Source organism: Phyllobates terribilis, unplaced genomic scaffold, assembly GCF_046119375.1.
Source record: "Phyllobates terribilis strain yellow unplaced genomic scaffold, ASM4611937v1 Scaffold_1__5_contigs__length_1240528914, whole genome shotgun sequence".
Taxonomy (NCBI): Eukaryota; Metazoa; Chordata; class Amphibia; order Anura; family Dendrobatidae; genus Phyllobates; species Phyllobates terribilis.
The window spans coordinates 499513167-499539582 of NW_027362761.1; the positions used below are offsets into that span (position 1 = coordinate 499513167).

Consider the following 26416-nt stretch of genomic DNA (forward strand, 5'->3'; position numbering starts at 1 on the left):
TACTCAGTCCCTATAATGGACTTTAACTTATACTTGTCTGACCGCTGATCTAATATCCTACAATACTTCTGTACTCTGTTCAGTAGGACATTAGATCTCCAAGTTTAAGGGTAGGTTCACACGAACGTAAAAAAATCATCAGAGTTTCATCCAGAAAAGTGGAACAATTTTTTTTTGCTATTAATCATTTACAAGACTATTTACAGTTTCCTATTTTACAGAATTGAAATGTCTCCATAAAAAAAATCGGATGCTGTACTATGTCTCTGTATGGCATCCAATTTTTTTCACACACCTATAGACTCATCTGATTTACGAAAGAAATCAGTGAATGCTGGAATTTTTATTTTTCCACATGTAAATTTGGTCAGTGAAAAAGAAAATCACTCATTTGCACTGTCTCATTGAATAATATTGGGCCGAGTGCTGTCCGTTTGTTTCACCGACAGCACTCGGACCGAAAATGCGGTCATGTGAACATTCACAAATCGCCTGTTAGACCTGCTTATTGAAGAGCGATACAGGCCACCGATGCTGGCTGACCCAAAGGCCATTACTAAACGGTAACTAAACCGGCACCCCGCAGGGAGCCAATAGACTTGAAGAGGGAGCCCCCTATCTCAAATAACCATTTAGTTACCACTGTCACTTTAGGGAGCACAGTGACAAAGTGATTAGCACTGGTTCAAATCCCATCAAAGACAGCATCTGCAAGGAGTTTGTATGTTCTCCCCGTGTTTGCGTGGGTTTCCTCCGGGATCTCCGGTTTCCTCCCACACTCCAAAGACATAAGGATAGGGAATGTAGATTGTGAGCCCCAATCGGGACAGTGCCCATAATGTCTGTAAAGTGCTGTGGGATTAATGGCGCTATATAAGTGAGTAAAATGAATAAGGGGTTTAATGACCATGATCAGTGCTAATAACGATTGTGACGGTGCAGCAGAGTGTCAGCTATGATATTCAGCTGGAACCCTCTGATTATGGAGCTGACTCTGCTTGTGAGTTGGCACTACCATCTTGCAGTGTATGGCAGTTTGTCAGAAGTCGCCAACCGCTTTGCCATACATGTACAGCAGATATTGGGAAGGGGTTAAAGGGAATACAGGTGCATCTCACTAAATTAGAATATCATCAAAAGGTTAGTTTATTTCAGTTCTTCAATACAAAAAGTGAAACTCATATATAGAGTCATTACACACAGAGTGATCTATTTCAAGTGTTTATTTCTGTTAATGTTGATGATTATGGCTTACAGCCAATGAAAACACAAAAGTCATTATCTCAGTAAATTAGAATACTTTATAACAACAGCTTGAAAAATGATTTTAAAATCTGAAATATTGGCCTACTGAAATGTATGTTCAGTAAATGCACTCAATACTTGGTCAGGTCAATTCCAGCGATGTATCACTTAGTTTACTGGGTGCAGCACTTATGACACAATCAGGGTTTTTTAGATGAAGCATGTAGCAGAGCTCAGGAAGCTGTCCCCATTCACACCCCTAATTATCAGGTTTTTTTGTACGTTGACAGCAAGCTGCTAATCAGTGCTGGGGGCGTGGTTGGACCAGCATGCAGGATGGCACCAGTCCGACAGTGATAATCTTCTGCTGATAAACACTCATTGTATTGACACAACAGCACACAGCCTAAGGCCTCATTCACATGTCTGTGTTTAAATACGTACATGAAAAAGGGATATGGGGTAAATCAGTGTTATGTATCAGTGTGTCTGTATTTATCATCAGTGTGCATCAGTGTTTTTCATGGATGAATAAATAAATAAATTACAAAGCTTCTCCTATACTTTGCAGCAATGTTAAACACAGATGTCATCCATGTTCTGTATGTGTTTTTCACTGACCAATAGACTTGTATTGGCCCTTGTCATCTGTGCGGACAATGGACATGTTTCCCTGTGTTTTGCAGACACACGGTCCATGAAAAAACACGGACATGTGAATAGCACCACAGATTATAATGGGATGTTCATTCTGTAAAAAAAAAAAGGATACAACATGTACACACGTGGTCAAAATTGTTGGTGGTCCTCGTTTAATGAAAGAAAGACCCACAATGGTCACAGAAATAACTTGAATCTGACAAAAGTAATAATAAATTAAAAATCTATGAAAATGAACAAATGAAAGTCAGACATTGCTTTTCAACCCTGCTTCCACAGAATTGTTTAAAATATTAAACTCATGAAATAGGCCTGGACAGAAATGATGGTACCCATGAAAATAATGTGACAAAAGGGACATGTTAAATCAAGTTGTGTCCACTAATTAGCATCACATGTGTCTACAATCTTGTAACCAGTCAGTGGGCCTGTATATAGGGCTACAGATACTCACTGTGCTGTTTAGTGACATGGTGTGTACCACACTCAACATGGACCAGAGGAAGGAAAGGAAAGAGTTGTCTCAGGAGATTAGAAAGAAAATTATAGACAAGCATGTTAGGTTAAGTGCCCACGTAGTGTTTTTGTAGCGTTTTTACGACTGTGAAAACGCTTGTAAAACAGTCTGCCATTCAAAGCAATGTGAATTCGGATGTGCTGTGCACATAATAATTAGCGCGCCGAATTCGCATTGCGTTGCAAAACGCAGCATGACCATTTCTACCGCGATTACGCTGCAAATTCGCGGCCATTGAGGAACATTGAAACGCAGCAAACCCGCAGGTATATGTGGATTTGCTGCGTTTCAATTAAATTCAATGGCCGCGAATTTGCAGCGTAATCGCGGTGCGTGTGGTACCCGGGATGAAGAGAAGACTACAACTCCTCTTCATCCCGGCTACCATGCGGTGAAAAAAAGAAATAAAAAAGTTAAAAATAAACAAAACCTGTATATTTGTAGCACCCCGAGGGCTCGGCTGCTACAGGGGTATTGCACCTCAAACCAGAGGTGTGATATTCCACTCCCGGGTAAGGATGAAGTGTGGACCAGGGCTCAGTTAGCTGCATGCATCACACACACCCCATTTCCGAGGGACAGCTCAACGGTGCTCCCACTAGACAGAAGTGCAGGCACGACAGCATCTGTTCCTGGCTGGAGTGGGGAGGGGGTGGAATACCCAGTGGTGTAGGAGCAGATAGGGGTGGGTCTCTGGGCATAGATAGGAACCCATTGGTTGCTAGTCACCTGGGCTCACACATAGAGGGAGGTATATAAGGTGGGCACCATCTTAGGACAGGGTTCAGTTCAGAGAGGAGGAGAAGAAGACAGGAGCTCAGCCAGAGAGGGCTGACAGGGAGCTGTGGCTCAGTCTGGGCCCAGCTCCAGAGGCAGGCCTGGAGTGGAGGCCAGAAACAGCAGAAAGAGAGAGGAGAAGGAACGGAAAGGAAAGTAAGAAAGGAACTGGAACAGAGGAGAAAGGAAGCAAGGAACACAGAGAAAGGCCCAGAGACACGAGGACCGAAGGAACCCCATATGCCCAGAGGAGATACAGGGTGAAGGGTTGGCAGAACAGGGTACCGGAACCCAAATTGGTGGAGGCGACTAATCCTCAGCCAAAACCGGAGGTTGTGACCACATCTTGGTGCAACCCCTCACTACATCCACCAGGAAAGCATACCACATAGGGTCAGGGAAACCGGGAGAGGTTTCGCCAACAGAAGGCCCGAGGAAGCTGGACAAAGGTGGGTCACTGGTGGGGACGGCCAGAGAAAGGTAGAGAAGGGAGCTCTGAACCACACTCTGGAATTACCTGGGAGTTGACAGAGTCCCTTGCCTGGTGGACGCAGCACGGCTCGGGCAGTCATCGCCTGCAGCATTGACATGAACAACAACTGTGAATAAAGCATTGAAAACTGCAACCGCACGTCTCTGTGGTTCCTCGCCGCACCAGCACCATTAGCACTGGGACGCTCACACCATCATTCCCATCATCTCTCACATTAGCTGCCCTGAGGCAATACTTCTCCCGTGGGGAGTTATCCCATACTCCGCTGCGCAAACAACATCAGCCTCAGCGGTCTGCAGCGCAGCGGCGGTCCCCACTGACCGCAATCCACGGGTGGCGTAGTCAGACATTTGCTATACATTAAGACTGCCACTGGTTTGACCACCCTGGGCACGGACCGGGTCACCGCCACACGGAGACTACAACCCCCAGCATCCTACAACAGGCCCGGTTCCGGGTTCCCCAGCACAGCACAGGCCCAGGGGGCGCGTCATATTCACCTCTCCGGCGGCCCCCAATCTGCTCCCGGCCACTTCCTCTCTGCTTGGCGTCCCGCGGTGTACTGTCAGGACCTGCGGTGACGTCATTTAGTCACCTGATGGTCACGCGACCGCTGACGTCGGCGGTCAGGTGATGGTCGCGTGACCATCAGCTGACTAAATGAGGTCACCGCAGGTCCTGACAGTACACTGCGGGACGCGAGGAGAGTGGACGCCGCCGGCAGCAGACTGGAGGAGACCGGAGAGGTGAATATACAGGTTTTTTTTATTTTTAACGATTTAATTCTCTTTTTTTCACTATAGATGCTGCATTTAAAGCATCAGTTGTTCACACATTATAAATCCATGCCGGTTGCATGGATTTATATTGTGTGACCAACTTGTCAAGCACTTTTCCAAGTGATGCTCAAAATCGCTTGGAAAACTGCTTGAAAAAACGCTTCTGTCTGGCAGAAAAAACGCTCTGCATCAAATCTGCTACGTGGGCACATAGCCTTAAAGGTAAAGGTTATAAGACCATCTCCAAGCAGCTTGATGTTCCTCTGACTAGAGTTGCACATATTATTCAGAAATTTAAGATCCATGGGACTGTAGCCAACCTCCCTGAACGTGGCCGCAGGAGGAAAATTTATGACAAATCAAAAAGATGGATTATACGAATGGTAACAAAAGAGCCAAGGATAACTTCTAAAGAGATTAAAGGTGAACTTCAAGCTCAAGGAACATCAGTGTCAGATCACACCATCCGTCGTTGTATGATCCAAAGTGGACTTCATGGGAGATGACCAAGGAGAACACCATTGTTGAAAAAAAATCATAAAAAAGCCAGACTGGAATTTGCCAAATTACATGTTGACAAGCCACAAAGCTTCTGGGAGAATGTCCTATGGACAGATGAGACAAAAATGGATTTTTTTTGGAAAGGCACATCAGCTCTATGTTTACAGACAGAAAAATGAAGCATATCAAGAAAAGAACACTGTCCCTACTGTGAAACATGGAGGAGGCTCTGTTATGTTCTGGGGCTGCTTTGCTGCATTTGGCACAGGGTGTCTTGAATCTGTGCAGGGTAGAATGAAATCTCAAGACTATCAAGGGATTCTAGAGAGAAATGTGCTGCCCAGTGTCAGAAAGCTTGGTCTCAGTCGCAGGTCATGGGTCTTGCAACCAGATAATGACCCAAAACACACAGCTAAAAACACCCAAGAATGGCTAAGAGGAAAACATTGGACTATTCTGAAGTGGCCTTCTATGAGCCCTGACCTAAATCCTATTGAGCATCTTTGGAAAGAGCTGAAACATGCCATCTGGAAAAGGCAACCTTCAAACACGAGACAACTGGAGCAGTTTGCTCATGAGGAGTGGGCCAAAATACCTGTCGAGAGGTGCAGAAGTCTCATTGACAGTTACAGGAATCGTTTTATTGCAGTGATTGCTTCAAAAGGTTGTTCAACAAAATATTAAGTTAAGAGTACTATCATTTCTGTCCAGGCCTATTTAACCCCTTAAGCCCTGGAGCATTTTTCGTTTTTGCATTTTCGTTTTTGCTCCCCTTGTTCCCAGAGCCATAGCGTTTTTATTTTTTGGTCAATATGGCCATGTGAGGGCTTATTTTTTGCGGGACGAGTTGTACTTTTCAACGCCATTACTAGTTTTACCATATCCTGTACGGGAAAACGGGAAAAAAATTCCAAGTGCGGTAAAATTGCAAAAAAAGTGCAAAACCACAGTTGTTTTTTATTTATTTTTTTTACCACGTTCACTGAATGCTAAAACGGACCTGCCCTTCTTATTCTACAGGTCATTACGAGTTCATAGACACCAAACATGTATAGGTTCTTTTATATTTAAGTGGTGAAAAAAAATTCCAAAATTTGGTAAAAAAAAAAATTAAAAAATAGCGCCATTTTCTAAGACCCGTAGCGTCTCCATTTTTCGTGATCTGGGGCTGGTTGATGGCTTATTTTTTGCGTGCCGGGCTGACGTTTTTATTCATAACATTTGGGGTAGATCCGATGTTTTGATCGCCCGTTATTGCATTTTATTGCAATTTTGCGGCGACCAAAAAACGTAATTCTGGCGTTTAGAATTTTTTTCTCGTTACGCCGTTTACCGATCGGATTAATTCTTTTTTTATATTGATAGATCGGGCGATTCTGAACGCGGCTATACCAAATATGTGTATGTGGGTTTTTTTTTTATATATATATTTTATTTTGAATGGGGCGAAAGGGGGGTGATTTAAACTTTTATATTTTTTTATTTTTTTTTATATTTTTAAAAACTTTTTTTTTTTACTTTTTGCATGCTTCTATAGTCTCCATAGGAGACTAGAAGCAGCAACTATCCGATCGCCTCTGCTACATACAGGGGACGAGCAGGTCCCCTGCATGCAGCAGAAATGGTCCTGTGCTATGAGCGCCGACCACTAGGTGGCGCTCATAGCGACAAGATCATGACAACCACAGGCGTCTGCTGCAGACCCTGGGTTGTCATGCACGCCCATCGGCGACCCGCGATCACGTGACGGGGTCGCCGGTGGGCGGGGCTTATGACGCGCTACCCGGAAGCGCGCGTTAAATGCTGCTGTCGGAGATTGACAGCAGCATTTAACATGTTAACAGCCGCGGGTGGATCGCGATTCCACCCGCGGCTGTTGCGGGCACATGTCAGCTGTAAGAATCAGCTGACATGTGCTCCGTTCAGTGAGGGCTCAGCGCAGCAGCCCTCACTGAACGGAGGGATCGCAAATATGCGTACTAATACGTCCCCGGTAAGTAAGGGGTTAAAGAGATTCATTTTTTAAAAAATTCTGTGGAAGCAGGGTTGAAAAGCAATGTCTGACTTCCATTTGTTCATTTTCATAGATTTTTAATTTATTATTACTTTTGTCAGATTCAAGTTATTTCTGTGACCATTGTGGGTTTTTCTTTCATTAAACGAGGGGTACCAACAATTTTGACCACGTCTGTATGTGCAACATGGATGTTTGAATGAGGTCTAATAAGTGACACATCACTGAAACCAGTGTCTCAACCCCTACCTCCTGCTGCTATCAGATTAAATAGCAAAAATCTGCTGACAGATTTAATTTAAAAGGAAAAAAATCCCTCCCATATTCACCTACCACCAGGGATCTGTCAGCGCAGGAACTAGATGCCTCTGCTATGACACATTGTGCTCCTCCATGAGGTCTCCAAAGGATGCCAGCACACTCTTCTTTCAGCCTGTTCACTGCGGTCCCGAGGATGTCTCGGGATCTTCGGTACCCAGTGAGACGCAGATGACAACCTCAGAGACTGCATGCGGCCCCAGGGCTGGATGTTGGAGACTCCTGGCCTAATGTGTATTTAATAAAGGTAAACTTTCTTCTTCATTACAACCAAGGTGGCTATCACAGAGGAAAATTATCTGGTCATGCCTGATATCTCTCCAGGCCACAAGGAGAAGTTGTAGGGCAGAACATTTCTTAAAGACTTGATGTAACAAACAATTCTACATGATGTCAGGTTTGTCTTGTACTGAGGTCATTACAGGTCTGGCATTTCAAGTCAATTAGTAGCTGTGTATGTAGAACAATACTCTGTACATATTCCCTGCAGCAAAAAAAGTCCTAAACAACAAAAAACAGTTATGACAAAGAGTCCATAGGGCTGTTGTCAAGAATTAAACGTGTGTTTGTCACCTTCAATTATTATTTTTTTTAATTATTGTGATTAAGGTTAAGTTCACACAGTCCGTTTTTGGTGCGTTTTTTGTGCATTTTTTTTCAGCTCGTAAATGGGCCAAAATCGCATTACATACCTTATTCCATGACTTCCACCGACATTTTGCAAATTCTGTGCACGTGATCAAGAATTATTCTGACCGGATTTCATGTGCGGAAAAAAGCGCAGCATGTCCATTCTTTGTGCATTTCCACATAAAAAAGGAATGTAAACGCTGTGGAAAATGCAGCGTTTTTGCTGCCAAGAGGTGCAGAAACGCTGCAGAAATTTCTGCAAGCAATTCCTGAACATGCGCACATAGCCTAAAGGTGCGTCTGGAAAAAAATAAAACTGCCTAGGCAACGGGATGTGTAAAAAATAAAAATACCAAACTCAGACAAACTCACCTACAGGCGTCTATCTGAATCCAGCAAAGACCGCTCCATAGTCTGCGCAGAGACAGGAAGCAGTGACGTCACCATTCCACCAGACTGCTGCAGCCTGTGATTGTCTGCACCAGTCAGGTGACTTGAGCATCAATATAAAAGGCTTCAGCGGTTCAGCTGCTGGTGGAATGGTGACATCTCTTCCTGTGCATGCACAGACAGCAGAGCATAGAGTGCTTAGGAGGCACAGACCACGGAGATTGCTTAGGAGGCGCTATGGGAGTATTACTTAATTTTTTTGTCCTCCAAGCCACCTGTAAGCTTTTCATTTTGACCAAACAACCACTTTAAATCCAACCAAAAAAAGGTTTAAAAGTTTAAAGGCGTCGGACACTTTATCTTGTTTACTCACAAACTGACCATCATTTCTGTCCTGATGGAGGAGCAATTGACTAGACCTGTCCATCAGCCTCCTCCAAAATAAAAGCAGCTATCCCATGTGAGCTTTTTTAGTTTGATTAGGCTGATGGACAGGTCTGGTCACATGTTCCTCCACCAGCAGCGATTGTATGGACAGAAGTGTTGGTCAGTTTGTGAGGAAGGATGCACTTACAAGAGAAATTGGCAAACCTCTTTAATACGACGTCAAATTTTGGAGACAAAAATAAAGGGAACCTGTAAGACCTGCTTCCCCTCCTGAGAACTTGCACATGTGCCCTCATGTCTGGGGGTGGCACATGCACAGTAAGGTCCTGATGACCGTGAGAGTCAAAGTATCGGCCTACCCCTGAAATGACTGTACTAGTGTGAGATCTCAGGTGGGGAGCAGGTCACATAGATGAGTTACCTGTCTCTCACTGACAGAAGGGCGGCAGTGGGCAGAGAAAGAGATAGAGAGCTGGAGAGCTGTAAGTGCAGGGCCAAACCTCCTGCACTTGTGGCTCATTTACGTAAAATTTTGCTGATGGATGTCTTTAAAATGTAGACTTATAAAACAAAGGTATGAATGTAATTAACATTACAGGAACTTTACATAGATGATATTGGTTTGGGGTCTAAAACCTGTTTAAGGTGGAAAATAGACCTCATCACACATGGGATATGTGATTGTGTAAAGGGCTGTCTCCAATATCAGTGTGTTGACATGATGTTACGGATGAAAATATCACCAAGACACAATAATAATAATTTCTCAATAATACATTATCCAAAATAAAATAAACTGTTCTTAATTTTTTAGCAAACCCCAGGTTCATTACTTACCGAAGATGGGCTCCTCATTGAACGTAACTTTTCTCCTGCTGGTTCTCATTCTGTACATCTTCTCATAATAAGATATCCACCACTAGGCAGTATTTATATCCAGAAGATTTCCGAATGATTCAGTCCACCGTGCCTATAGCGTAGTGCGGCCATGAAGGTATCTGTTCAGGAGCCACACCATTGTGCGTACTGTGGATGGCCTTTTGCTAATTGTTTGAGCTCTCCTATTTCATGTTGCTATGAGAGTGGGAGTTACTCCTTTACTTTAAAAGAACACATTAGAAAAGTTGCCTAGCAGTTTTATCTGCAGCTTTATAATCCCTTTCATGTAGTGTTTGTTTGCTTTTGCTTCCTGGTATTTACTCTGAGTTGTACCTGAGTTCAGAGCTTACTGTTCCTTTTACAAAGATATGTAATCGGAAATGCATCATTTTATGCGATCATTATAACTTTTACAAGTGATTCTGAGACTGTTTCTTCATGACACATTGTACTTTATGTTAATGGTAAGTTTAGGCTGATATGTCTTGTATTTACAATAAAAAAATATGAAAGTTACTGTGAAGATCTGAGGTTGTGGGATTTAATAATCACCTAGGCAGGTTAATGTTGCAACAATATTTTATTCCTTTCATCAAGGTTTTACAACAACTCCAGGTAAATGGCCTAAATACAGTTCTCTCAGTCCTCAAGTTCCCACATGGGATCAGTAGTTCCACTGCCTTTGTATCGGGCGATACTCACTGTCTCCCAACTTTTGGTTGGCCCACAGATTTCGTATCTCCTGCCAGTATAGTCTGTATTCACATTCCATGATCCTCCAGACAACAGATAAAACAATGGAAACGCGGGTATCCAGTAACAACAGTCCTTTAAGAAAGTTTATCAAATCCAGACGACAGATCCCACAACTATAGCACGTTTATCCAACCCAGTCGGCAGCCAATCTCTACACCATATGCAATCGATCCATCAATGGTTCAGGTCCTCATACTAAATCTTATCCCTTCGACATCATTCCAACAATTGTTGACTAAACATGTGGCTTCTATTCTCCTTCACTGGGATCAGCCCCCTCAAAGCTAAGTGTGCATTAGTGGAGGCATTTTTCTCAAGCCGAACTCATCACCTGGGACTGCATGTGCGACTCCCTATGATGACGGCTCTGCTGGATCTACTTTCCCAATCCACACAATGGGTCTAGTCGCTGTTTGAACAATGGCTTAAGGCTCCTGAGATACTGATGAGATTACTGGAATGCTGGACACTTTACCAGTGAAATGAATGCACATAAACTGATGAGCAAGCAGAACATTAATAAAACACAGCAAGCAAATCTCTAATAAAACAATAATAATATCAACAGAAACGGAGCTCCGAGCTGGAAAAATCCGATAGTCTTTAGTAAGTGGCCAGCTCCTCACAGTTACTAAAAATTTAGAAAGATCTGAATTTTTCTACATTTGAATTTCTCTTCTCTTAAGACTGGGTTCACATCTGATTTTCACCTAGATAAAATGGATGATTTTCATCTATATGGTGGTCAGTATGTAATCTGTATGTCATCAGGTTTTTTATATCAACATCTACAAGAACAAATACAGTTTCCTCTGTTAAGTACTGCAATGTATCCATAAAAAAAAACAGATGTTGATCCGTATAAGATCTTTCTTTATTCTGTGCACGAATAGACGAGTCTCATCCGACATATGGAAGAAACTAGTGAATGCTGTGACTTTTTTCACATACAGATTCAGACCATGAAAAAAAATGCTCATATGAGCAGCTCAATTGAATAACATTGGTCCTAATACTTTCTCGGTGCTGTTTGTTTTTTTCTAACAGCACTGGAACCAAAAATGCGCTTACCCTAACACAATCACGCCTCACACAATAGTTAAAGCAGTTGTCCAGTACTTTTGACAAATGCCCCAATGTATTTACCTTGGGCCCATAAGTGTTTTTGTTATTACCTTGCTGTGTCTTTATGGCCTGTGAGCGGCGCTATCGCGGGCCGCTCACAGGCATCACGTGACCCCCGGCTGCATCCGGCTCTGACATCCGCTGATGTCACATCAAATTCTGGCTGCAGCCGGGCGTGACTCAGTGTGGTTACCCCACGCATCACACCCAGCATCCACCACGCGCTCTCCCTCTCCTCATTTATTGGGAAAGCGCGCGGTGGATGCTGGGTGTGACGCGCGGGGTAATTGGGGCATTTATCAAAAGTACTGGACAACTTCTTTAATAATTAAGATTTACCATATGTCTGCTTCATGTTATTGTTATTCTTTTGATTCTTTTAGCCTATTAGAAGGGTAATAAATTAAGCAGCAATTTCATTTTTACATTTTTAAGACATTTTCCAAAATCAATTTTTTGAAGGACCTATGCAATTTTAACGCCATTATGTCCAATGACGGACATAGCCCATCTTGTGCAGGTGTCAGTTTCCGCACCATGACGGTCTTTCCTAGTCATGACTTTGAATTGTCACTGTGTGTAAACACACAGTGACAGTTCAGTGCTGACAGCTGTCAGTGACACCTGCAAGGCATGGGATGAGGTGCGGGAATCCATGCCATCGGTCCCCGCACCCAGATCGCTGTTTTCGGTCAGTCATTCTGACTGACCGGCAGGAGTGGGCTGGGCCAGGGGGGCACAGGGGCTACAGGGGGCAAATGCCCCCTGGGCCGGTCCCCTAGCGGCTGTTTCGGGCCGCTCTGCTAGAAAGCAGGTGCTGGCTCTGTACATTTAAATATGTACAAGTCCCGGCAGCCGCTTTCTAGCCCCGTAGACACACCTACACTGTGTGCAGTGAGTCTGCTCAACTCGCATCATCTAGGGCACAGGGCTGCTTCTGGTAGGAGAGCAGTTTGTAAGCACAGTATCAGGTCAGCTGGGGCGAGGCAGGAGATCTTTGATGTTTTTAGGAGGAGGTGAAAGGACAAGGCTCGCCTCAGGCTCTTGGTATGTTCATGGCCAGATCATGCGTCTGTCTGCAGTCCTGCTGTCTGATTTATTGCAGTAGACTGACCCATCACACAAGTCGGGTCGTGCTGTCAGTGGGGTCATCGGCTCCAGCTTTACCTGATCTGTATGGAAGGTCAGTCTGCAGTAATAACTCAGTGAGGGTCAGATAAAGCGACTGCAGACAGGAGTATACAGCACCCTGAACTGACTGATCCTGAGCCTACAGGACACCATATAGTATATATGTACAGTGGTGGCCAAAAGTATTGTCACCCCTGCAATTCTGTCAGATAATACTCAGTTTCTTCCTGAAAATGATTGCAATCACAAATTCTTTGGTATTATTATCTTCATTTAATTTGCTTGCAAGGAAAAAACACAAAAGAGAATGAAGCAAAAATCAAATCATTGATCATTTCACACAAAACTCCAAAAATGGGCCAGACAAAAGTATTGGCACCCTCAGCCTAATACTTGGTTGCACAACCTTTAGCCAAAATAACTGCGAACAACCGCTTCCGGTAACCATCAATGAGTTTCTTACAATGCTCTGCTGGAATTGTAGACCATTCTTCTTTGGCAAACTGCTCCAGGTCCCTGATATTTGAAGGGTGCCTTCTCCAAACTGCCATTTTGAGATCTCTCCACAGGTGTTCTATGGGATTCAGGTCTGGACTCATTGCTGGCCACCTTAGAAGTCTCCAGTGCTTTCTCTGAAACCATTTTATAGTGCTTTTGGAAGTGTGTTTTGGGTCATTGTCCTGCTGGAAGACCCATGACCTCTGAGGGAGACCCAGCTTTCTCACACTGGGCCCTACATTTATGCTGCAAAATTTGTTGGTAGTCTTCAGACTTCATAATGCCATGCACACGGTCAAGCAGTTCAGTGCCAGAGGCAGCAAAGCAACCCCAAAACATCAGGGAACCTCCGCCATGCTTGACTGTAGGGACCGTGTTCTTTTCTTTGAATGCCTTTTTTTTTTTTCCTGTACACTCGCGGCTGTCAGGTACACATGAATTGGCCAATTTATGCGCTAAGATTTCTCATTTATTTACAGCAGTAATGCTATTCATTTTCCATACTTCATATTTCATGCGCTAAAAAAATTTTTCAAAAAATTTTTCATTTATTTCTATTTTTTACAGCAGTTATGCTATTCATATTTCATATCTATATACTCAGTGTTACAGTGTGCTACTTTATTTGTTCATTATATATGGAGGTAGCTGCTCTTAGTAAGCACCTGTTCACACCTAGTTTTTGTAGTGGAAGTGCCGTCATTTTCTTTGTTACTAGATTTAGCGTTGACTGAGCACTCCACCCCAACCCCCATGCCGCAGGTGGTTTTAAATGCATCAGGATCTGTCTTTCCCACACATAAGCAGACGGAGGTCTCTTAGAGAGGTATTCACATTGGTAGGTCCTGACATCGAGAAACGCCTTACCGCGGCTGTCAGGTACACATGAATTGGCCAATTTATGCGCTAAGATTTCTCATTTATTTACAGCAGTAATGCTATTCATTTTCCATACTTCATATTTCATGCGCTAAAAAAATTTTTCAAAAAATTTTTCATTTATTTCTATTTTTTACAGCAGTTATGCTATTCATATTTCACATCTATATACTCAGTGTTACAGTGTGCTACTTTATTTGTTCATTATATATGGAGGTAGCTGCTCTTAGTAAGCACCTGTTCACACCTAGTTTTTGTAGTGGAAGTGCCGTCATTTTCTTTGTTGCTATGGGATTCAGGTCTGGACTCATTGCTGGCCACCTTAGAAGTCTCCAGTGCTTTCTCTGAAACCATTTTATAGTGCTTTTGGAAGTGTGTTTTGGGTCATTGTCCTGCTGGAAGACCCATGACCTCTGAGGGAGACCCAGCTTTCTCACACTGGGCCCTACATTTATGCTGCAAAATTTGTTGGTAGTCTTCAGACTTCATAATGCCATGCACACGGTCAAGCAGTTCAGTGCCAGAGGCAGCAAAGCAACCCCAAAACATCAGGGAACCTCCGCCATGCTTGACTGTAGGGACCGTGTTCTTTTCTTTGAATGCCTTTTTTTTTTTTCCTGTACACTCGCGGCTGTCAGGTACACATGAATTGGCCAATTTATGCGCTAAGATTTCTCATTTATTTACAGCAGTAATGCTATTCATTTTCCATACTTCATATTTCATGCGCTAAAAAAATTTTTCAAAAAATTTTTCATTTATTTCTATTTTTTACAGCAGTTATGCTATTCATATTTCATATCTATATACTCAGTGTTACAGTGTGCTACTTTATTTGTTCATTATATATGGAGGTAGCTGCTCTTAGTAAGCACCTGTTCACACCTAGTTTTTGTAGTGGAAGTGCCGTCATTTTCTTTGTTACTAGATTTAGCGTTGACTGAGCACTCCACCCCCACCCCCATGCCGCAGGTGGTTTTAAATGCATCAGGATCTGTCTTTCCCACACATAAGCAGACGGAGGTCTCTTAGAGAGGTATTCACATTGGTAGGTCCTGACATCGAGAAACGCCTTACCGCGGCTGTCAGGTACACATGAATTGGCCAATTTATGCGCTAAGATTTCTCATTTATTTACAGCAGTAATGCTATTCATTTTCCATACTTCATATTTCATGCGCTAAAAAAATTTTTCAAAAAATTTTTCATTTATTTCTATTTTTTACAGCAGTTATGCTATTCATATTTCACATCTATATACTCAGTGTTACAGTGTGCTACTTTATTTGTTCATTATATATGGAGGTAGCTGCTCTTAGTAAGCACCTGTTCACACCTAGTTTTTGTAGTGGAAGTGCCGTCATTTTCTTTGTTGCTATGGGATTCAGGTCTGGACTCATTGCTGGCCACCTTAGAAGTCTCCAGTGCTTTCTCTGAAACCATTTTATAGTGCTTTTGGAAGTGTGTTTTGGGTCATTGTCCTGCTGGAAGACCCATGACCTCTGAGGGAGACCCAGCTTTCTCACACTGGGCCCTACATTTATGCTGCAAAATTTGTTGGTAGTCTTCAGACTTCATAATGCCATGCACACGGTCAAGCAGTTCAGTGCCAGAGGCAGCAAAGCAACCCCAAAACATCAGGGAACCTCCGCCATGCTTGACTGTAGGGACCGTGTTCTTTTCTTTGAATGCCTTTTTTTTTTTCCTGTACACTCTATGTTGATGCTTTTTCTCCAAAAAGCTCTACTTTTGTCTCATCTGACCAGAGAACATTCTTCCAAAATGTTTTAGGCTTTCTCAGGTAAGTTTTGGCAAACTCCAGCCTGGCTTTTTTATGTCTCGGGGTCCCTTTTCATTCAGACGCCGACGGATAGTACGGGTTGACACTGTTGTACCCTCGGACTGCAGGGCAGCTTGAACTTGTTTGGATGTTAGTCGAGGTTCTTTATCCACCATCCGCACAATCTTGCGTTGAAATCTCTCGTCAATTTTTCTTTTTCGTCCACATCTAGGGAGGTTAGCCACAGTGCCATGGGCTTTAAACTTCTTGATGACACTGCGCACGGAAGACACAGGAACATTCAGGTCTTTGGAGATGGACTTGTAGCCTTGAGATTGCTCATGCTTCCTCACAATTTGGTTTCTCAAGTCCTCAGACAGTTCTTTGGTCTTCTTTCTTTTCTCCATGCTCAATGTGGTACACACAAGGACCCAGGACAGAGGTTGAGTCAACTTTAATCCATGTTAACTGGCTGTAAGTGTGATTTAGTTATTGCCAACACCTGTCAGGTGCCACAGGTAAGTTACAGGTGCTGTTAATTACACGAATTAGAGAAGCATCACATGATTTTTCAAACAGTGCCAATACTTTTGTCCACCCCCTTTTTTAGGTTTGGTGTGGAATTATATCCAATTTGGCTTTAGGACAATTCTTTTTGTGTTTTTTCATTTCATTATATTAAATGAAGATAATAATACCAAAGAATTTGTGATTGCAATCATTTTCAGGAAGAAACTGAATATTATCTGACAGAATTGCCGGGGTGCCAATACTTTTGGCCACCACTGTATGTATGTATATATATATATATATATATATATATATATATATATACATACATACATACACACACAGTACAGACCAAAAGTTTGGACACACCTTCTCATTTAAAGACTTTTCTGCATTTTCATGACTATGAAAATTGTACATTCACACTGAAGGCATCAAAACTATGAATTAACACATGTGGAATTATATACTTAACAAAAAAGTGTGAAACAACTGAAAATATGTCTTATATTCTAGGTTCTTCAAAGTAGCCACCTTTTGCTTTGATGACTGCTTTGCACATTCTTGGCATTCTCTTGATGAGTTTAAAGAGGTAGTCACCAGAAATTGTTTTCACTTCACAGGTGTGCCCTGTCAGGTTTAATAAGTGGGATTTCTTGCCTTATAAATGGGGTTGGGACAATCAGTTGTGTTGTGCAGAAGTCTGGTGGATGCACAGCTGATAGTCCTACTGAATAGACTGTTAGAATTTGTATTATGGCAAGAAAAAAGCAGCTAAGTAAAGAAAAACGAGTGGCCATCATTACTTTAAGAAATGAAGGTCAGTCAGTGTGAAAACTTGGGAAAACTTTGAAAGTGTCCCCAAGTGCAGTTGCAAAAACCATCAAGCGCTACAAAGAAACTGGCTCACATGAGGACCGCCCCAGGAAAGGAAGACCAAGAGTCACCTCTGCTTCTGATGATAAGTTTATCCGAGTCACCAGCCCCAGAAATCGCAGGTTAACAGCAGCTCAGATTAGAGACCAGGTCAATGCCACACAGAGTTCTAGCAGCAGACACATCTCTTCAACAACTGTTAAGAGGAGACTTTGTGCAGCAGGCCTTTATGGTAAAATAGCTGCTGGGAAACCACTGATAAGGACAGGCAACAAGCAGAAGAGACTTGTTTGGGCTAAAGAACATGAGGAATGGACATTAGACCAGTGGAAATCTGTGTTTTGGTCTGATGAGTCCAAATTTGAGATCTTTGGTTACAACCACCGTGTCTTTGTGCGACGCAGAAAAGATGAACGGATAGACTCTACATGCCTGGTTCCCACCGTGAAGCATGGAGGAGGAGGTGTGATGGTGTGGCGGTGCTTTGCTGGAAACACTGTTGGGGATTTTATTCAAAATTGAAGCATACTGAACCAGCATGGCTACAACAGCATCTTGCAGCGGCATGCTATTCCATCCGGTTTGCGTTTAGTTGGACCATCATTTATTTTTCAACAGGACAATGATCCCAAACACACATCCAGGCTGTGTAAGGGCTATTTGACCAAGAAGGAGAGTGATGCCTCCACAGTCACCAGACTGGAACCCAATCGAGATGGTTTGGGGTGAGCTGGACCGCAGAGTGAAGGCAAAAAGGGCCAAAAAGTGCTAAGCATCTCTGGGAACTCCTTCAAGATTGTTGGAAGACCATTTCCGGTGACTACCTCTTGAAGCTCATCAAGAGAATACCAAGAGTGCGCAAAGCAGTCATCAAAGCAAAAGGTGGCTACTTTGAAGAACCTAGAATATAAGACATATTTTCAGTTGTTTCACAGTTTTTTGTTAAGTATATAATTCCACATGTGTTAATTCATAGTTTTGATGCCTTCAGTGTGAATGTACAATTTTCATAGTCATGAAAATACAGAAAAATATTTAAATGAGAAGGTGAGTCCAAACTTTTGGTCTGTACTATTATATATATATATATATATATATATATATATATATATATATATATATATAACCATATAATATAGCATGAGAGATCCTGTAGCCAGGAGCAGATTCAGTCAGTGCATATAACTTTATATATCTGTGGACAATATAACACATCCAGTGTACATATTGTTATATACCATCTGGTGTCTGTAGCCATGGTATATTATATATTGGTGATCCCGGACCCTGAGGATTATTCGGTCACTATGTGGTGGTAATATGTGGTCCGGTCATGGTATGGCAATATTTGTCCCTTGTATGTGGTATTATTCAGTCACTATGTGGTGGTAATATGTGATATAGTCATAGTATGGTGTTATTTATCCCTTGTATGTGGTATTATTGGTCATTTTAAAAAATGTGTGTGACACATTCACAGGAATGCTATGTGTTCTGCTTAATTAAGGGTTAAATGGCAGGAGAATGGCTTTCCAGCCGCTTTCAGATGGTCATGTAGCTAGGAGAAGTTAGGGAGATGATTGGACCTAAGGCCCGTCCATTCAGGGCACCGTAACAGGGGAGATATGTTTTTCTGCCCTGGAGATGGACCGTGATTGGAGCGGGTATCAGCTGGGGGATATAAGGGAGCAGTGCCGGAGGTTCATGTCTGTCCTCCGGCACTGTCATACCTGAAGTGCTGCCCTGCCCTCCCTCCCTGAATTTTTGGCACGGCCTAGCGTTAGTCGTCCAGGTATCTGGATGGACAGGTAGTAGATTAACGGGCTTAAGCCTTATGGCCGAGCTGCGGTGTTTGAAAAATGGTTTGAACCTTTTAAGAAGTTATTATGTTAATATGGTTATATTTATATGATATGTTTTAATATTTTAATAAAGGCTGTGGCCAGTCTTTTATCCACCAAGTCAATGTGTCAAGCAGTATTTGTTATGCGCTGTGTAGATAGAGAGTTAGATTAATGTGTAATGCCTTTGCAATGTATCTGTAAAAATCGAAAGCTATACTATGGCTCTGTATGGCATCTGATTTTTTTTACGCACCCAGACTTGAATGTGCGATTCTCATCTGATTTATAGAAGAAACCAGAGCACGCTGCACTATTTTTCTCACACAAATTCAGTCAACGAGAAAAAAAGTCTCATCTGCACTGTGCCACTGAATAACAATGGTCCGAATGTGGTCCGTTATTTCAACAGACAGCACCCGGACCAAAAATACAATCCTGTGAATGAGCCCCAATCCTGGCTAGAAATCAGACATGAATTGCAGCAGCTGCTTACTGATGGTCTCCTGGCCAATCTCCTGCCAGCCTCCAGGCTTTAAATCACAGAGAGGAAGCAGTCAGCAGATTGTGTGCTGTGATGAGGGCCTTTATGAGAGGGTGTAAAGATAGCAGCAGTGATGACCAGGGTAAGTGGAAGGGCTCTGGCGGGTGCAAGGGTTAAGTTACTTGCATGTTGTCTGGTTATAGGTAAATTCCACTTTTACATTGTGCTGCTGTTTTATGAGATTTGCATTGCTGGGTTCTTCATGGTTTATTGTGGAGGCATGTCATTGTATGATTTTCCATTTTTCTTTTTTTTGTCTTATTGCTGAAACTAGAACTTGGCTTCTTCACTCTTTTTAGGCCATTAAAAAAAACAAAACCCTTGTTGCTTACTGAAATTCCTGCTGTGACTTTGCTGCTTGCCTACAGGACTGAGTACTGGGCTAGCTGAACCTAACCCTGACAGCACATGTAACTCCTTTAGTGATATGGGTTAGGATGCAGTTTTCTCCCATTCTGACTAGACTTTTAGTTGGGTTTATGCTGATTAAATGGCTATAAATTACCTGTTTTCCTATAGCGATCGCAGCCCCCTATAATGTGCCCACACTACAACTATGAGACACTTAATTTGCTGAAGAACAGTCTGGACAGCTGAGTGTTTCTGGCTTGTCGTTTCCAGAGCATGCGTATTAAAGCCGACAACATGGAGACTGCAGTCGCTGGGAACAAGGCGACTACCAGACAGCGGCAAAGAAACGCTCTGAGAGATATTGGAAACTGCATGCAGGCTCGGACTGGCCCATCGGGAAATGAGTGAATTCCCCCGGTGGGCCTGACTCCAACACTCTCTCTTCTCAGTCTGCAGCACATACGCTGTGTATCCATCTAAGCTCCGCCCCTCCCCTCTCCGCCTATAAGAAGAAGGGAGAAAAGCTGATAGAGCAACTTCCTCACTGTGGGCTCCTGCATTGCCTGGTATAAGGTAGGGTGGGGATCAGACACTAACAGGCTCAGACTGTAGCATCAGATAACTGTGCCAGGTGGATCTCTTCCTTGTCTCTCACTCCTGGCTATGATGGTTGGGAGGGAGGCTCGGCACAGCGCCCCCCTGCACCCATTGACTACTGCTGCTCCAGCAGCCTGACAGCTGTAAGCCCAGCCACCAGCACGGACCTGCTGTGAAGTCTCAGGCTGCTGGAACATGGGGCCAGGAGAGCTGTGCAATCATTGCTGAAGGTAGCAGTGAAGAAAGTGCTCACAGAAAAAAGTGAGGAGAAGGTGTCCTCTCTCTCCTGCAGTGCTGTCAGCTAAGCTCTGTGGTCGGCACTATCAGGAGGGGGAGGGGAGGGTCCAGAGGAGCACAGTGCTGACCTCAAGTGAGTACTGGAGCCTCCTGTATTATACCTCTAGCATCTCCACTCTCTCCAACAAAAGTAGCTTTTTCCTGTTTGCACCCTCTACCCTTTCTGCTGTGGAGTTATCACAATGTCTTCCCCACTGCTGTTCTGTGATGGTGACAGGGGGGGTCGCCATCTTCTTCATTGATGCCAGAGATCCTGTCATCTTATTTCTGTGTGTGTATTAATGTATCCACAAATGCTTCTATATACACTATATAAATACATTGTATATGTCTGCATTTATGTGAATGTGTATGTGTGACATTTTTAGTGATAGACATTAAAAAGCATATATGCTTTACCTAAAAACACATTCACCTTTTAAAAAATATCTGGTATTTTTATTTGCAGAATAAATTAATATATCAATAATGTTGTTTATAGCAAAAATATGATCACCTCCCCACGCCCACAGAAGTTAATAATAGTAAATCACCAAAAGGGTTGTTCCATTTCAAAAATGACTCCATAAGCTTAAGGGTATAAAAAAAAAATAACAAAAAACTGAAGTTTTACTTTTTATCTTTGTTGATTGTCTGCAGCTGTGAAGTTGCTTGCAGTGCTGTAGTCAATCACTAAACTCCGCGTCTGATGTAGACTTCACAAGCCACTGAGCTCGGTGATAGTTTACAGCACAGTAGACATGAAGTCACCACTGCAGACAATCAGCAAAGGCGAGAGCCGTGGCAAGAGGCATTGTTAGACCCTGGTAGAGTGAGTAAGGTTATGTACACACTGTGTCTTTTTCAGGATTATTCTGCTTGGAAAACACCTGAAAAAGTGCAAAAAAAAGAATCAAATAATCAGCAATGTAAAATGACTTGTGCATTAGTTGACTCTTTCAGCTTCTTCCAACTGCTTTAGGTTTTCAAAGATGAAAAATGGTTAAAAGAAGTCAGCAAGAAGCTCCCTATTAACACGCACAATATTAAAAGAAAATAAAGTTGCCTGTAAAATAACTAAATAATAAAAAAAAATAATCTAAAGACTCTTCAGAAAAAACACCTCTGTTGTGTTCATGAAAACTCTTCCTATAGCAAAAACAATGTGGGTAGACGAGTGTCTAAAAGACGTCATGTGCGCATAGCCTAGAACAGCAGCAGTGGTGAACCTATGGCACGAGCACAACGAGCCCTCCCTGTGGTCACGTGCACCTCAGCCCATGAGTGTGCGGGATCCGCCATCACCAACTCCATCTTCTGCTGGATGAAGTATTGCAGCACACGAACTTGCCGGATCCGTGTGCTGCAATACTTGCTGCCAGCTGATCAAAGACCAGCGGCTGACGTCGCTGTGCATGTGACCTGGCACATTGTGCACCTACATCGCTTGGACCCTGAAGTCAGCTGCTTGCTTCAGAAGATGTCGAGGCGCGGCCAGGGAAGGTGAGTAGGAGTCTTTTTTTTTTTTTTTTTTTTTCTATGTATTTAACAGATGCGCCTGCAGAATTGGTGAACATGCACAAGGATGTAGGGGGGGGGGGGATGCATATATGCCAGGATTGGGGGGGACATATATACCAGGATATGGGGAGCATATTCCTTTAAATCTGCAGTCTGGTACCCCTGCTCCTGTTTGTGTCTGCTCTCTGCATGATTTTATTTTTTCTAAACGAAAATCTCTGTATTCAGGTAAAATTGCTGTGTTGGCACTTTGCAACAATAAGTGTTTTAGGTTGCAGGTTTGGCACTCGGTCTCTAAAAGGTTCAGCATCACTGCCCTAGAAGCTCAGGGTTTTTTTTGTGTCCCCAAACCTACGGAGTAATAATCTTTTATGCTGGATAACCCCTTTAAATGATATGCACCCTCTGTTGACGGCAAGATAGGACTTTGGAAAACTAGAAAAATATACTGACTCTTGAAGACCTAAAAGTGAACAGGTGTAGCTAGGATCACATTAAGCATTCGGGTTTTTTTTTTTTTGTATTTTTATAGTAACAGAAATATTAAGCTAAAAGAAATATATCTGTCACATAATAGACAAAAATGGCAATGGACAGAACCAATTGAATATAATCAGGTCTTTGTTTCCATTAGTGTCCATCTTTTTAGCAGAAAAAAATGCAGCATGTACCTGTTCTTCTAGTGAATATAATGAAACTTGCAACTGAGCCTCATCACAAAGGTGTACCTAGCCTGAGCATTGAAATTTAGAGTGGGCCCCTAGAATAATTTCCACTGGTGGGCCCCAGGCACCCCAGTCCGACACTGGGTACAAGCCCCCTGCACACAGCCACTGCCCTCCAGTTCTGCATTACCCTAGGTACAAACCCCTGCACACAGCCCCTGCCCCCCAGGTATGTTTTATCCACGGATGTAAGCCCCCTGCACACAGCTCCTGCCCTTCAGTTCTGCATTACCCAAAGTACAAGCCCCCTGCACACAGCCCCTGCCCACCAGTTCTGCATTACCCAAGGTACAAGCCCCCTGCACACAGCACATGCCCTCTTCATTACTGCAATCTCGAAGGTACAAGCCCCCTGCACACAGCCCCCCTAGTTCTTCATTATCCACTAGTGTAAGTCTCCTATACACAGCCACTGTCCCCCAGTTCTGCATTACTTAAGATACAAGTTTCCTGCCCTCCAGTTCTGCATTACCCAAGGTACAAGCCCCCTTCAGACAGCTCCTGCCCCCCCCCCCCCCCCCCGGTCGGCATTACCCACAGGAACAAGCCCTCTGCACACAGCCCCTGCCCTCTAGTTCGGCATTATTCAAGGTACAAACCCCTGCAAGCAGCCCGTCTCTCTGTTATCAAACTGACTCTAAGAGCATGTAGGGTGCTCGAAACGCGTTCAGTTGTCTTACTTCTACACCTTCCTTTCCTCCATACATCCTATTTGTTTGGTCTAAACAATTGCCTATTTTTAATGGACATAATAAAGGAATAGAAATTTTATACCATAGAAGCTGGATCTCTCTCTTCGTTTACAAACCCCTGCACACAGCCCCTGCCCCACAGGTCTGCATTATCCACTGCTTTAAACCCCCTTCACCTAGCCCCTGCTTACAGTTCTGCATTACCCAAGAGTCCCCTGCACACAGCCCCTTCCCCCCCAGTTCTGCATTATCCAAGGTACAAGCCCCCTGTACACTGCCCCTATCCGCAGGTCTGCATTATCCACGGGTGTAAGCCCCCTGCACACAGTCCCTGCCCTCTAGTTGTGTATGCCACCTGCACACAGTCTCTGCCCTTCAGTTCTGCATTACTGAAGGTACAACTCCATGCACACAGTTCTGCATTACCCACGGGTACCAGCCCCTTGCACACAGCCACTGCCCTCAGATCTGCATTACCGAAGGTACAAGCACTCTGCACGCAGCTCCTGACTCCCCCGTTCTGCATTACACAAGGTACAAGCCCCCTGCACACAGTCCCTGTCCTCCAATTGTGCATTAATCACAGGTGTAAGCCCCCTGAACACAGTTCTTGTGTTACGTCGGGTGTCAGTGCAACACAGAGCGGAAAGGGAAAGGAAGCCCAGACACTAGGGAAAGAGGGAAGAGGTGACCTATGAATCTGGACTAGCGTCACCCTGTCTCCTCCTAACATCCCTAAACAGCCTCCGTAGCTCCGCAGCTGTTGCCGATCACTTGCCTCGCCCTAGTATCCCTGGCGTAAGGCTAGAGCTGGGGGTGGAAGGAGATGAGCACTAGTCGACCTCCACTAGCACTCTAAAGACTAAAGGGGAAGACAACACAGGGAAATAACAACTAAGCTTAGAAGAACTCCAACAGGGCACACGGCCTAAGACTCCAGAGAGGACGTGATGCTGCTTCAGTAGAAATGAGTATAACCGACGACGCCCACATAGACACACCAGGTATATATACACCCAGACTAAAGGGAAGTAGTCGCTGGGTCCTAAACACAGCCTCCTATCTAGGCAGCTGTCTGCATTGCCAAACGTGGAGATCTCCTGCAAACCACTGCAGGACGACTGTCTGTCGCCTCTGACACACCTGTGACAGTACCCCCCCTCCTCTACGAGCGGCCTCAGGACCGGTTTTCTCAGGAAAAGAGGTGTGAAAAGAGCGAACCAATCTGGGAGCTTTCACCTTTGACTCTGAAACCCACGTCTTCTCCTCCGGACCATAGCCTTTCCAGTGCACCAAGTATTGCAGAGAATTACGTTGGAGACGAGAATCTACTATCCTCGAAATCTCGAACTCCAAATTATCATCAACCATTACTGGGGCGGTGGTAGAGGTGAGGGCTCAAGAGGTTCTATGTACCTTTTGAGTAAGGACCTGTGGAACACGTTGTGTCTGAGGAAGTTCAAGACTAAACGCTGCTGGGTTAATGACGGTGGTAATTTTGTAGGGACCAATAAATCTAGGTCCTAGCTTCCAAGAAGGAACTTTCAATCTTATATTCTTGGTAGACAACCACACAAAGTCATTCACATTCAGGTCCAGACCTGGCAAGCGTTTTCTGTCAGCCATACATTTATACCTTTCACCCATGGTCTATTACACAGAACACCCTGCCACACTGAGGAGAGCGACAAAGCAAACCGTTCCTCTTCAGGAACTCTGGAAGCTCCTCCCCCACTGAAAGTACCAAACTGTGGATGATAACTGTATGCACTGAAAAATGGTGACCTGCCAGTGGATTCTTGACTATGATTATTGATGGCAAATTCTGCCCGCAGTAAGTAGCATGCCCAATCCTCCTGATTTTCGGAGACTAAACACCTGAGGTATGTCTCCCAAGTTCTGATTGACCCGCTTGGCATGACCATTCGACTGAGGGTGGAAGGCAGAGGAAAAGGACAGCTGCACCCCCAGTCGAGAGCAGAATGCCTTCCAGAACTTGGAAACAAACTGGGTCCCCCGATCAGATACCACATCGGAGGGAACCCCGTGAAGCTTCACAATCTCATTTATGAACACCTGAGCAAGTGTCTTAGCATTGGGAAGTGCAGGTAAAGCGACAAAGTAAGGCATTTTACTGAACCTAACTACCACTACCAAAACCACTGTTTTGCCTGCAAAAAACGGTAGGTCCGTAATAAAATCCATGGACAAGTGTGTCCATGGCCTGCTAGGGATAGGTAGCGGAAGAAGAGTACCAGACGGACGGGTGTGCGAAACCTTAGAAAGCGCGCAAATACTACAAGCAGCTACATGTTCAATTACATCCCGATGCAACCCTGGCCACCAAAAACGACGAGAGAGGAGGTCCGCGGTTGCCTTACTACCTGGATGCCCAGCAAGCACAGGGTTATGATGTCCTTGATTACGCCGCAGATCAGGTGGTAAAAATAATTTTCCTGAAGGGCAGGAGGCAGGGGCGCCCCCCTGAGCCTCCAGCACCTCACCCTCCAGTTCAGGAAAAAGAGCTGAAACAACTACCCCTTTCTGTAATATCGGGGCAGGGTTCTCATGGTCACCACCACCAGGGAAGCTTTGGGACAAAGCATCAGCCTTGACGTTTTTGACCCCTAGACGAAAAGTGACAACAAAATTGAACCTAGTAAAAAACAGGGACCATCTGGCTTGCCTAGGCTTGAGACGTTTAGCTGACTGGAGATATGACAG

The 26416-nt window shown here is 43.9% G+C and overlaps 1 protein-coding gene across 1 annotated transcript in view; it reads right to left on the bottom strand.

Moving 5' to 3' along the window:
* Positions 1-9824, bottom strand: part of LOC141168333 (uncharacterized) — a 36817-nt gene extending 26993 nt beyond the window's left edge. Inside the window, exon 1 of the mRNA XM_073655053.1 lies at positions 9549-9824. Within this exon, the coding sequence (XP_073511154.1) occupies positions 9549-9606 (58 nt within the window). The 5' untranslated portion in view covers positions 9607-9824. The remainder of the gene's footprint in view (positions 1-9548) is intronic.
* Positions 9825-26416: the final 16592 nt, after the last annotated feature.